The sequence below is a fragment of the Pseudonaja textilis genome, chromosome 1, assembly GCF_049901715.1.
Source record: "Pseudonaja textilis isolate UNSWEBS1 chromosome 1, rPseTex1.2, whole genome shotgun sequence".
Lineage (NCBI taxonomy): Eukaryota > Metazoa > Chordata > Lepidosauria > Squamata > Elapidae > Pseudonaja > Pseudonaja textilis.
In genome coordinates this window covers 100870392-100882961 of record NC_141990.1, presented here as the reverse complement: position 1 = coordinate 100882961, position 12570 = coordinate 100870392, and the positions used below count along the sequence as shown (strand labels likewise).

Sequence of the window (12570 nt, the reverse complement as noted above, 5' to 3'; positions counted from 1 at the left end):
GTGGAGAGGAATTTCCATTGGTGAACAGCTTTTCAGACTTTGTTCTACCTATTCATTTATTGAATGTATATGCCACCCATCTCTCCCAGAGGTGACTTTCTGGCTGAGGAATTCTGGGAGTTGAAATCCACAAGTCGTAAAGTTGTCAAGGTTGGAGATCACTGCTCTAGGCAACTTATAACCAAACCAGACTTTCCAAATATGGAATTGATGCAGGGGAATATCATTACAGGCATAAAACAAAGCCCTACCAACTCTACTCTTAATTTTTTTTAATAATGAATGCTGGATAGAAGACTGTTCAAGGTCCTGGTTAGCATTCTTGCAAGCAGAAACACATTTACTGCAATACACTGTCTCCAATTTTACCTGACACCATTTCTGCACCATAGCCCTGCTTGACAAGTGAGAAGACAGTCTTTTGCTGGTGGGCACAATCAATGCATGCCTGAACTGCCTGCTGTAGCACCATGGAAGGTCGTTCAGGCCCAAAATGATCTGGCAGTTGCTGCACTCTCTTTCGTTCAAGGTATGGCCCCACATTTGCTTGCTTGTTGACATAAAGGCAGACTGCAGGGAAGGAAAAAGTCGTTGTCATTGTCAAAAGACTTCATAAAACATCATTTCCTTTCTGTGATCCTGATTTTGTTTTGTAAACTGGAGATTCAGGCCTTTGCAGATCCTGTGTATCTGACATCAGATTGGGAAATGCTTCGCTGATAACTATAGAAATATGGTTGTCCCAAAGGTGCTTTTTCAAGAGGCAACTGGACTTCCTGGCTTTTCCTTGAAGATGTTTCACTTCTCATCCAAAAACCTTCTTCAGCTCTGAGCTGAAGCTTCTTAGATGAGAAGCGAAATGTCTTCAAAGAAAAAACAGAAAGTCCAGTTGCCTCTTGAAAAAGCACCTTTGGGACAGCCATGACCTGGATGACTGAGAATCTCCATATGTGTGTGTGTGTGTGTGTGTGTGTGTGTGTGTGTGTGTGTGTATTTGTTGATTTCTTTCCAGAGAACAGTCTACAATTCTGAAGGATTTCCAACTGAAGCCAGAAATTTAGGCATATAGAATGAGATGAAAACCTTGGTTCTATATAATGAAGAAAATCATGAGTATAAAATGTGAAAGAAAGCAAGAAATCAAAATGGTTAAAATCTTATAAAATAACGTTGTCTTTTTTAAAGTTAGAATTCCTGAGGAAAAAAGAAGATTGTGACTCTTTCTTCATCCATGCTTCTCTAATTATCCCAGAGGCCAGCATAAAGACCGTTACTGAGGCTTCCATAGTATCTATGTTCCATACTACTTGGTTTTAAACTTTCAGTGCAATTTATGACTATGATTAAAAATACAAAATTACCTTAATCCAATCTATTATCTAGTTGCACAGATTAATAGTTTATAATATCAATATTGGGTCTTTTCTGGAATAAATATGCTAACAGTTGATATACCAGAACTTTTTTTCTTTTAAGAAAGATACTCTATTGTATGCAGGTCTATTTATGACTATGTCTTAAGAGACCTGGTCTCAGTCATATTAAAACAAGACACATTATTATTGCTGGCCACAAAAGTATTAGAGTTGTCATCATTCAGAACATATATCATCATCCTGTGACAGAAATTAGAAAGGTGACAAAGAAATTGTTACATAGCAAAGAAGATAGATGTGTAATGCTATGGATAATACATAATTATTATAACCATAATAAAAATGTAGTACTTGAAGTGTTAAACAGCTACTCAGATTGAACAATAAAAAGTCTCAAAGCATTTTATTCTGAATAAATAGGGGTATAATGGCAATAATAGCATCACATAGCTCTGTAAGCCACTAAAAGCCTACATAACAAAGCGAAAGATATAAACAAAGCAGGAGAACCCATTGTAAACACAAATGAGGGACACAGATGGCTTTTCTAAGTTCTGATGATGAATCTATTCATTCAAAAGCACTCATATTTTACTTTCAGCCTGTGGCACAGGATCTCTTAAATCAGTCAGTACACAAGTTACTTCTGCGCATCTCTTTTTCTATTATGTACAACCAAAGAAGCAAATAATACTGAAAACAAAAATAGAGGAAAACATCAGTTTGGAAAGACAGCTGGCAAATTAATTGAAAAGCTGTTTTGGGGTTCTCAAAAGGACAGGGAAATAAGTTTTCTTAAAAACACTGAATGTGAAAAAAAGGCTTTCATTTTGGTGGGTTTGATTCTACATACCTGTGAGGGCTTGTGGTGCTGCCGAGTTGGGAATCGTAGCTGCATCCTGGGGGATTGAACTAATATCAGGTTCTGGGGTGCTTCTTGGTGGGGAGATTGCTAAAGGAGTCATTAGAACACGAGATTTCAGCTGGAAGACACAACAAGATGTTGGTCATGAAAAAAAACATATCAAATCTATTCTGTTATACCACAACTTTGAGCTCTTTCAGCTCCCAAAATTCTGTGGCATGGCATTCTTTCCCTGAAATAGAAATTCTATTCCCTGAAATAAAACACAAAACATCACAGTTGGAAGGGATCTTGGAGGTCTTCTAGTCCAACCCTCTGCTCAAACAGGAGACGTTATACCATTTCAGACAAATGGCTGTCCAGTCTCTTCTTAAAAGCCTCCAGTGATGGAGCACCCACAACTTTTGAAGGCAAGTTGTTCCACTGGTTTATTCCTCTCACTGTCAGGACATTTCTCTTTAGTTCTAGGTTGCTTCTCGCCTTGGTTAGTTTCCATCCATTGCTTCTTGTTTTGCCTTCAGGTACTTTGGAAAATAAGTTGACTTCCTCTTCTTTGTGACAGCCCCTCAAATATTGGAAGGCAACTTTAATGGCACCCCTAGTCCTTCTTTTTATTAGACTAAGCCTGCCCAATTCTTGCAATCATTCTTTTAACTCCAGTTTTAACTCCATCCCCCTAGTCATCTTTGTTTGCTTTTTTTCTGCACTTTTTCTAGATCTCAACTTGATTTTCACATTGTGGTGACCAAAACTGGATACAGTATTCCAAGTGTGGTCTTACGAAGTCCTTATAAAGCAGTACTAACACTTCACATGATTTTGATTCTACCCATTTGTTAATGCAGCCTAGGATTGCATTGCTGGCTCATATGAAAATGATTCTCTACTATACTAGGATTCCAAGATCCCTCTCACAGTTACTGCTTTGAGCCATGTTTCACCTAAACTGTACTTGTACATTTGGTTGTTCTTGCTTAAATGTAAAACCTTTCTTTCTCTATATCACGGGTGTCAAACTCAATCACGTCATGTGATATATCATGACTTTTTTGCCTTTGCAAAGGTGGGTGTGGCCTGTGCATGACACATCCAGCCCACAGGATGTGACAGGCCTGCTCTACATTGAATTTCAGTTTGTTAGATAAGCCCCAATGTTCAAATCTGCTGACAGTTGATTAATTTGAGGAAGAGGAAGAAGAAGACAGAAACAAATTGCATTTTAAATTACCATGCACATTATGCACTACCTTAAAATGTAATTCGTACCAGAATTTATTTCTTCCAGAATTTATAAAAAGGACAGTGAGGAATCATCAAGTTCCCTATAGTCTTACTCCCAATGTATATCTTAGTTGGAAAGTATCATTAACTTGCAATTACTCTTATCAACATAATTATTTTCATATATACTGGTATACAATGTAGCTGCTACTAAGAGACCTATTAAAAGTCAATTATGTAAAATCTACATGTTCAAAGACGTATTTCCCCCTTTTATAAATGTCAGTCTGGCACAGTGTGTGAACTACTCAAAACAGAGATATTGTGTCTAGTTAAAAACTGTATGCTTGTCATAATCCCCACATCCTTCTAGATGAAATTTCTGTAAATATATTTCCACTATACTGCCACAAGTGTCAATAAGTAATAGTGATAAAGCCGATATGATTAAATCCATCTGTTTTTTTCTTCTATAAACGCTACAAGACATACATCTTTATAAACAACAGGCACATTTAGCAATTTACTGAGATGGACTTGGGAAGCAAATACGTAATTTATAGATGTGCATCCAAAGCCAAGATTATATCATAAGTTAAAGCAGGATAATATGAAACAGCTTTTCATATATCAAGGATGGAGAAAATGAATTTGAACCCACTGCAGTTTGGCAAAGACAGTCTCCGTCTGCAAATTGGAAGGATCTGCTGCAGCTTTTTCTTTCCTTGCTCTTAACTTCTGTTGACATTACCCCTTATTGCGAGAGTATGAATGAGTCCAAGATGAATACAAATGCCATATCCAACTACAGCTCGAGTTCAACTGTAGCTGAGCCTGAGTCGGATTTGGCCACCATTCAGATTCTGTAGGCTGTAATCACCTAGACCTGGGGGTAGAGAACTAGGGCCCTTTTATGACCTATGGACTTCAACTCCCAAAATTCTTGAGCCGGCATCAGAAATTGGCTCAGAAATTCTGGGAGTTGAACTCCACAAATCATAAAGGGGCCTTGGTTCCCCACCTGTGGTCTAGACTTTATACTAAAGAGATTGACTTTTAGGTTTTCAATAATATTGCAGCTAAAGGGCACTTCCACCAAGCATGCTTCTCACTCTATTTCCACCCTTAATCCCTCACAAAATCCAAAATTTGCAGAAGATTTTTAATCAGTATCAGTTCTACCCAGCTAGAAATGCTGAGAACCACCAGAGAATACTGCGTCTTACTCCCTGAACTGCCAAATCTCCTGAAAAATAAAAATGTATTCAGTCACATTCCCTGCAAAAAGAAGAAAGAAAGAAAGAAAGAAAGAAAGAAAGAAAGAAAGAAAGAAAGAAAGAAAGAAAGAAAGAAAGAAAGAAAGAAAGAAAGAAAGAACTAGTTTCCTCTCCTCCTATCCAGGTTTTCAGTGTGTGTGAATGCATGCTCATGTGTTGACTCCTGGCAATTGTTTTGGACTTGCCCCTATATATTTTTTGGCAAAGTCTTTTGGCAAATGGTTTGCCATTGCCTCTTTTCTAGGGCTGAGAGTGTGTGATTGACCTGAGGTCACCCAGCTGGCTTTGGGCCAATGGTACTTTTTTCAGAATATATACAGGTAAAAAGACCCATATATATATTTCATGAAATGAAGCAAGAAGAGAAGCGAAATGTCTTCAAAGTAAAGCCAGAAAGTCCAGTTGCCTCTTGAAAAAGCACCTTTGAGACAACCATGACTTGGATGAGAATCTCCATAGACCTCCACTGAAACTGTTTTTGTGACAAATTACAATGAATGGTGGGCTAGACAAGTATTATGTAAGATCCACGTAGAGTCTAGAAATTGTGACTTTATATTGTTCCATGAAAGAAATGAAGGATGAAGATCCTGAAATAAAGTCCAACCCTTTGTAACGGCACTTGATTTTTCTGACTCCTTAAGCTTTATATTTCTTTTTTTTTAAAAAATTAAATATTTTCATAATAAAGCTATAAACCCACAAAACCAATCCAGACCAGTAAAGAGGGAGGGGGAAGGAACCTTGTCTGATTTAAACAGACTTTCACAGAGACAATCAAAAGCAATGGAGAAGAAAATTGCATGTTAGAAGTCCTAATTTAGATCTGATGTAGAGTTTATAGAACACAGTAAATCAATAAATGAAATGATCTCTTTTGTCTGCCGAAATGAAAATCACCAGATACAAACAATCTGTCTTTACATGCTTCTGCCTAACCTCATATAGGTTTTTTTTTAAACTTATGCAACTTGAACCCCAGTTTTATTTGTCCCTTGAGTCAACATACTCTCTCTTGCACTCGCTCATTCTCATGTGAGTGCATATACATAAAGAAACATAGAAATGCTTTTTCTAGGAAGATAAGGACCCACTTAAAGTAGTATTTTATGGTAGGTCTAATCTCTTCCGAAATCTAAAATTCACCACCTAGTAAATGGTCTTCCTGCATATCATCCAAGGCCTCCTCCCTCCCCTGGAGCTGCCTCACAAAAAGATGCCACAATCAGGAAGGTTCAGAGGACAGGAATCTGACTGACTGCACTGAGCACCACATAGTACCAGAAGTTGAACCGCTGAAGCAGAAAGACACCATCCTCCATGGTGTCATTAAACCATTGAGTCACCACATCTCTTATATTCATGGAAATGCATAAATCATTCACTTAGCTTTGGTCCTGAATGAAGACATTTGGAAAATGATGCTAAGTACTGCCCATATACACACAAACATACACATGCACAAACATTTCAGTGAAATACTGCCGCACAATCATATTTGTCAGAACTATTCTTCAGCTTCAGTGGTACCACCTGATCACTTGGAAGCTTGGGCTGGTCTTAGAGTGGTTCCCTTTGGAGAACTATTACTTCGGTTGTGAATCACACTGCTTACTTGACAATAAATGTGCTGGAAAGTGGGCAGAGGGAGAGAGAGTGGGAATGGAGGGAACAAGGATTGTATTAACATTTTTATTTTTTATTTAAATTATGAATAGACTGCTACATGCTTTCCCCCAAGGATATAGAAACCCCTCTCTTAGGTTGTTATGGACCCATTTAGCCTTCCCTTCAACTAGATTGCCATTCTTCCATCATTGTCACTGGAAATTATTATGTTGGAGTGAAATAGACTACTTTATTAAACATGGCTTCTCCACGAAAATAGCATTAGGTATGCATAAGCAGCGTGGAGATGGTAGTGGGGAACAGACGGCTTCATAAATATGTAGATAAGGGGCAAAGTGTAATAAATCTGGATCTCCAGAGTGGTGCTTGTGAAAAGCTATTTTAGCAAAACTTTGAGAGCAAAGCTCAGCATATAACCCTGTCAGCTGAGCTAAAATCTTTCCCCCAAATTGAGATTAGATGAACTTGTGGTTTTAATGTGGATGGGATGTGACTCTCGATATATTTAATTTACAAATAGAACGGCAACACAAAAGGCTACACACACTCACGCACTTGCTCCAGTCAAGTGAGAGCACAAGGTGGCAAGACAAAAAAACCAACAACATGCAGCAGAACCACCAAAATGAGTGCTTTTTTTTTGGCTTCCAGGGAATCAATGTTTGGGAACTAAAGGAAACCATGAAGGCAATGGCAAACATTCATAGTGATTATATACTGAACTAAAAAGTGGGAAAATGTTTATTCCTTCAGCTAAAAAAAATCTTCTGCCAAAACTGGTGTTAAAATGTGTAAGCATGGATGCCTCATAACATGCAATTGTTAAATCAATTCACAAGGAAGAAGTAAAACCACCTACTGTAAATAGCACCTGTACAGTTATGTGTTACAATGCAGCACAGAAATGCAGATCCAGAATCCAACTGTAACTGTAAACTTGTGTGCTTCACATTGTCATTCGGTTATTTTGCAAAATGGTTTTTGTACTCTGAGGAGCCTGAGAATTTCTCTAATTTGCTGAATATTAGCGACTAAAACAGTGCTTTTCTATCCTAAAGGCAGAAGATAATAAAATCAAGAAAAAAATAAACAATAGCCTATCAAAACAGAACTGGTTTTAGAAATAACATCCTCAAAGTGGTAATCAAATGTGTAGGTAAAATTGTCACTCCTATTATCCTAGGGTGAAATCAGATTGTAGGGACAAGCTGATGAAATAATTAGGAAACAGTTCCCTTTGCATTTCTGCTGATATCTTTAATATTCTTGTAAACAGCCAAGAATGGATGACCTTAGAAATGGAAAAAATAAATAAATAAATAAAATGTGGGCAATTCCAAATTGGATGCCCTGCATATCTGAATGGTTACAGCTAAAACTAAGTTAAGGAATATTAATGGAAGGACTTTTTATTTTTTTACCAGTCCAACTCTTAAGAGTTTCAACAGTCTACAATTCTTTCCAAAGTAGCTAGGTAGGTAGAAGATAGATAGATAGATAGATAGATAGATAGATAGATAGATAGATAGATAGATAGATAGATAGATAGATAGATAGATAGACAGACAGACAGACAGAGACACTGACAGAAAAACAGACAGACTAAATACATGATAAGTCATCCTTGAAGTTACTTTATTCAATATCAGTGTTCTGGAACAATTGGCAACATTTTGGATCATCATTTACTCACAACAATAAAATTCTCGCCTACTTACTTGTTTGTTTTAATTTATGCACATTGTAATCAGAAAGATACTTGGTGATTAACAATGGATCTATAATAAACCCACTGAACAATAAATTGAAAAGTGTGTAATATTTGATGCAATAAAACACTCATAATATACAGTTTTTTTAAAAAAATAAGCGATTAACACAAAATTTTACCAACAACATAGGAGGAAATCAAAGTAAACAGTAATGCACATATTCTAAATGTAAGGTTTTTTTTTTTATAGCTGTATATGTCCCTTGCAGGAGGACCACGATCAAGCATTTTTATATCTTATAGATGCACACAATCTCTGTCAAAACCTCTTCTGTCAAGAGTTGTTAGATATCATAACAGAAAAGTACAGGTAGTCCTCAACTTGCAACAGTTCCTTTAGTGATCATTCAAAGTTACAAAGTCACTGAAAGAAGTGACTTTCACAAAACCATTTTCCACATCCCCATGGTCATATGATAAAAATTCAGACACTTAGCAACTGACTCATATTTATGATGGTTGCAGCATCCCGCAGTCATGTGATCACTTTTTGCGACTTTCTGACAAGCGAAGTCAATGGGGAAGCTAGATTCACTTAACAACTGCGTTACTAACTTAACAACTGCAGTGAATCACTTAACAACTATGGCAAGAAAGGTCATAAAATGGGATGAAACTCCCTTAACAAATGTCTTACATAGCAACAGAAATGTTGGGCTCCATTGTGGCCATAAATTGTACTCTTTCAGATTAGAGGATGGATTCTATCTCAACGAAGCCAAGAATTTTGCAACGGCACCATCAATATCCAATTTATCTACAGCCAAATTAGACTATCACCAGATTTTATGTAGTAATTCAAACCAATTTCAAAATAATATAGCCTTTTATAGGTACAATAATAATAATATAAGGCAGAAAAGTTGAATCAGATAATTACATATTTTAAAAATCCATATAAAATAAAGAGCTTTGTAAAAATTTACTTAGTAAGATTTAGGTGCTAAAATAACTTAAAGCCTCCACAATACTGAGGGTTGTTCCCTATAAAACACAAGTTCTACTGTCCAGCCTTAGACATCTTCATATATCAAAAAGTATGTATAGAAGAGAATATATGTAGCTCAGGGTTGAACTGAGGAATTCTTGTTGCTTTCTGATCTTGGTGGTTTCCTTTAGGTATTTCATTGTCTGACTAATATTATCAGTTATATAGTGAATGTGGGGTTTGCTCCCTGCTTATACACAATGGCTTGCCCTGCCAGTGTAGTGGTGGGGTGGTTATCACAGCTAAACAGAGATTAATACTAAACAAACAATCAAGCAGAAAGCAATATTCTAATAAAAAAGCTACCAAGGAGACAATCAAACAGACAAAACTAATGAGATATTCTAATCAAGGAGCTACCAAGGAAAACCACACATTCCCACCTACGCTGGCAGAGCAAACTATTATATATAAACAGGTACCAAACTCCACTTTCACTTGCACTGATGATGCTACCTAATCAGGTAATGAAATGTCTGCAAGCAAGCAACCCAGCTGACAGAGTACCAAGGACTCCACATATTAAAAAATCTTCCTACAATGGAACAATGGCATCTGGATGAGAAATTAGTTTAGAAGTAACTCATTGTTTTCAAAGTCTGGATTTACCATTAAAATCAGTGTTCTGTTATTAAATCATCTGCTGTGCAATATCATGGGTGATCACATAAACTGATTCTCTAAATAAATATCCATACATGTTTTGTTTTGTTTTGTTTTCTGATCATCTTTACATCTGGTAATTGTTGGAAGTTCAGAATAAGGTACAATAAAACCAGATGAAAAAGGCAGAATTAATATCACATTTCCCCCCCGCCACACACACTTTTTTGGCGGGTCCACAGTTCAAAATAAGTAATTTCTCCTATCTGATCAGAAAATAGAGCTTTATTAGATAGTTGTAACCATAGCATTTTTATTGTTAAATGTAGGAACTCTTATTTGGTTTAAAGTAGTGTTTTGCTTCTTCAGCAATCTGAGATACTATAGAGAAAACAAAGACATGTTTGGTGGTAGGAAAGTCTCAAAATGAATTCATGGCAAATGGAGCTGAAAAAACACACCATTTGTTTGAAGCTCTAGAGAACTGCTCATGACTAGTCTCAACAATGGCTATGCAGAGATATTAATGGCACTTGTACACTCCTCTGCCCCTCAAAACCTTTACAAATGACCTGCCAAGGACACCGCACTGCCCAAGCTGTTCCACAGTTCATAACAACTAATTTCCTCATGCCTTTCTTTGCCCAAAGAAGGAAGGAAGACCAAAGCAATTTGCTGCTTAATACCTAGCCTGATACTTGCAAAAGAGAGAGAGAGAGAGAAGAGCAGTATGTTGTCAATTTCACCTCTGCTCATTTCACCTGAATCACTGAGGTAAGATTTGCAGAACTGTCAAACCAACATTTCACAACACAATTTGCTAGGGCAGCTGAACCTCAGATCTGAGGAAGAAAGTTGAGGCATGAATTCCCTCAATGGGGAAGCAGCTTGCATCCAAATTCCAGAGACCCTCCCCTCTCTTTATTGCAGCTGAAAACCAATTCCTCTTTCCCTACACAACTAGCTCAGCTCCAAAGAAAGTCAAATGGCCTGGGGGTCATAGAAGCAAAAAGCTTGTTCAGCAACAGCAAATTGTCCTGTGGAGGGAAATATCTTTATGCCATTTCCTAAGCCACTAATTGTAATTCATGCAGAATAGGTAGTTTCTACTATACAACCATTTTTGGAAGGTTTAATAAAACACAACAGACAGGTTGTTACAAATTTTCCTAGATCTGGGCAAGCCAGCTAGAAGCCTTTACATCTTTTGATAATACCCTGAACAAAGTACTCTGGTAAAGCTTTGCACAAGGACTGAATCTAAGCAGAAGTTAACAATAACAACAGCAACAACAACAACAACAACAACAACAACAACAACAAAATAAGTAGAAAATATTGTACCTTATATCCAGGTTTTCTCCCTCGCTTCTTTGGGATCTTCACAACTGGCAGAGAACCAGGAGATGAAGAGTAAAGATTATGAACTGTCATTTTCATAGGGCTTGAATGGAGCGGAGGTCTTCCTCTTTTTCGGCCTGGAATTCTAGAAGACTGCATGTCAACAGAATCCAGTCTTGGAGGCAGGAACGGCAAATGATTCATAAGTAAAGGAGCTGCAATTTTAAAAAAAAAAAAACATTGAGGAGTGAGGATATATTTAGCATGCATAATGCAACCATCATTATTCCCCAGCATGATAGGTGACATTTTGTGAATAAAGAGTAAGAAATACTGTAGTAAGCAAAAGAAAAAAGAAAAAGAAAGACACATGTTTTTTTTAAAAAAGGAAAGGAAATAGCTAAATTCAGTTCACACAGATGTCATTACTATACTTCTCCGTTTCTTTTGATCTTTGCAAACTATCATTCTTTCATCATGTCCATACCCTGTTTGAAATACTAATTTTATCCTGTAAACTTTTTTGTCTTTTGTTTTGTTTTCGTTTTGTGGCTCGCTTTCATTCTATCCCACCATGCCATTTTTGGTCTCCCTTCTTCTCAACCCATTCACTGTCTCTTCGCACATACATTTTGCAATTTGCTCTTCATTCTCTTTCTCCATATGACTAAACCATCTGCACAGATTCCTTTTGTACTGATCACTCATCGACATTCATTAATGTTCAACAAGCGCACACTGTTCTTGATCCTCACGAATCAAGGCGAATGTAGGTATCCCAGGATAGTGGTGCAGGATCCAATCTTGGTCAGTCACGGGGCCAAAGGTTTAGCCTTCTAGGCATTCGGACTGGTGCTGGAGCCCATCCTCAGGGAACTTCTCTCTTACCAGAATTTCCCTCAGGATGGGTCCAGCACAAATCTGAAGCCTAAACCTCTGTTCGCGGTGAATAACTCAGGTTGGATTCTTGATTGTCTCTCTTGTTTGACAACTAACAGTTCTTAACAACTCTTTCCCCGCCACATTCAGCTTATGTTTAACTACATATACCCTCACTTCCATGGTATAAAGCAGGGGTCTCCAGCCTTGGCAACTTTAAGCCTGGAGGACTTCAACTCCGAGAATTCCCCAGCCAGCAAGAGTTGAAGTCCTCCAGGCTTAAAGTTGCCAAGGTTGGAGACCCCTGGTATAAAGTAGTCAGAAACCTGCTCTTATATCCATCAGTTTTCTTTTTTTTTTTTGCCATGTATCCCTCATAACAGATACATTCCACTTCGTATCTTTCTGACAGCATTTGTGCATCCTCAAATTTTTCCACTGATTTTCTCATCTTTAAGAATCTACCAAAGTATACACTTTCACCATTTATACATAACTTGCAATTGCTCATCGTTTTCCCTGTCAAACACAACCACATTATCCTGTGCTTTGATACATTGATTTTTTCAGATCCATACTCGTTGTTGGATTATACATTTCTTTAATATCTGCTGTTCAGG

At 37.4% G+C, this 12570-nt stretch overlaps 1 protein-coding gene across 1 annotated transcript in view; it reads right to left on the bottom strand.

The window, feature by feature from the left end:
• SCML4 (Scm polycomb group protein like 4) overlaps positions 1 to 11282 on the bottom strand; it is a 42286-nt gene extending 31004 nt beyond the window's left edge. The window contains exons 1-3 of the mRNA XM_026726487.2: positions 11075 to 11282; positions 2230 to 2359; positions 370 to 570 (exon numbers count right to left, since the gene is read on the bottom strand). Of these exons, the coding sequence (XP_026582272.2) occupies positions 370 to 570; positions 2230 to 2359; positions 11075 to 11275 (532 nt within the window). The 5' untranslated portion in view covers positions 11276 to 11282. The remainder of the gene's footprint in view (positions 1 to 369; positions 571 to 2229; positions 2360 to 11074) is intronic.
• Positions 11283 to 12570: the final 1288 nt, after the last annotated feature.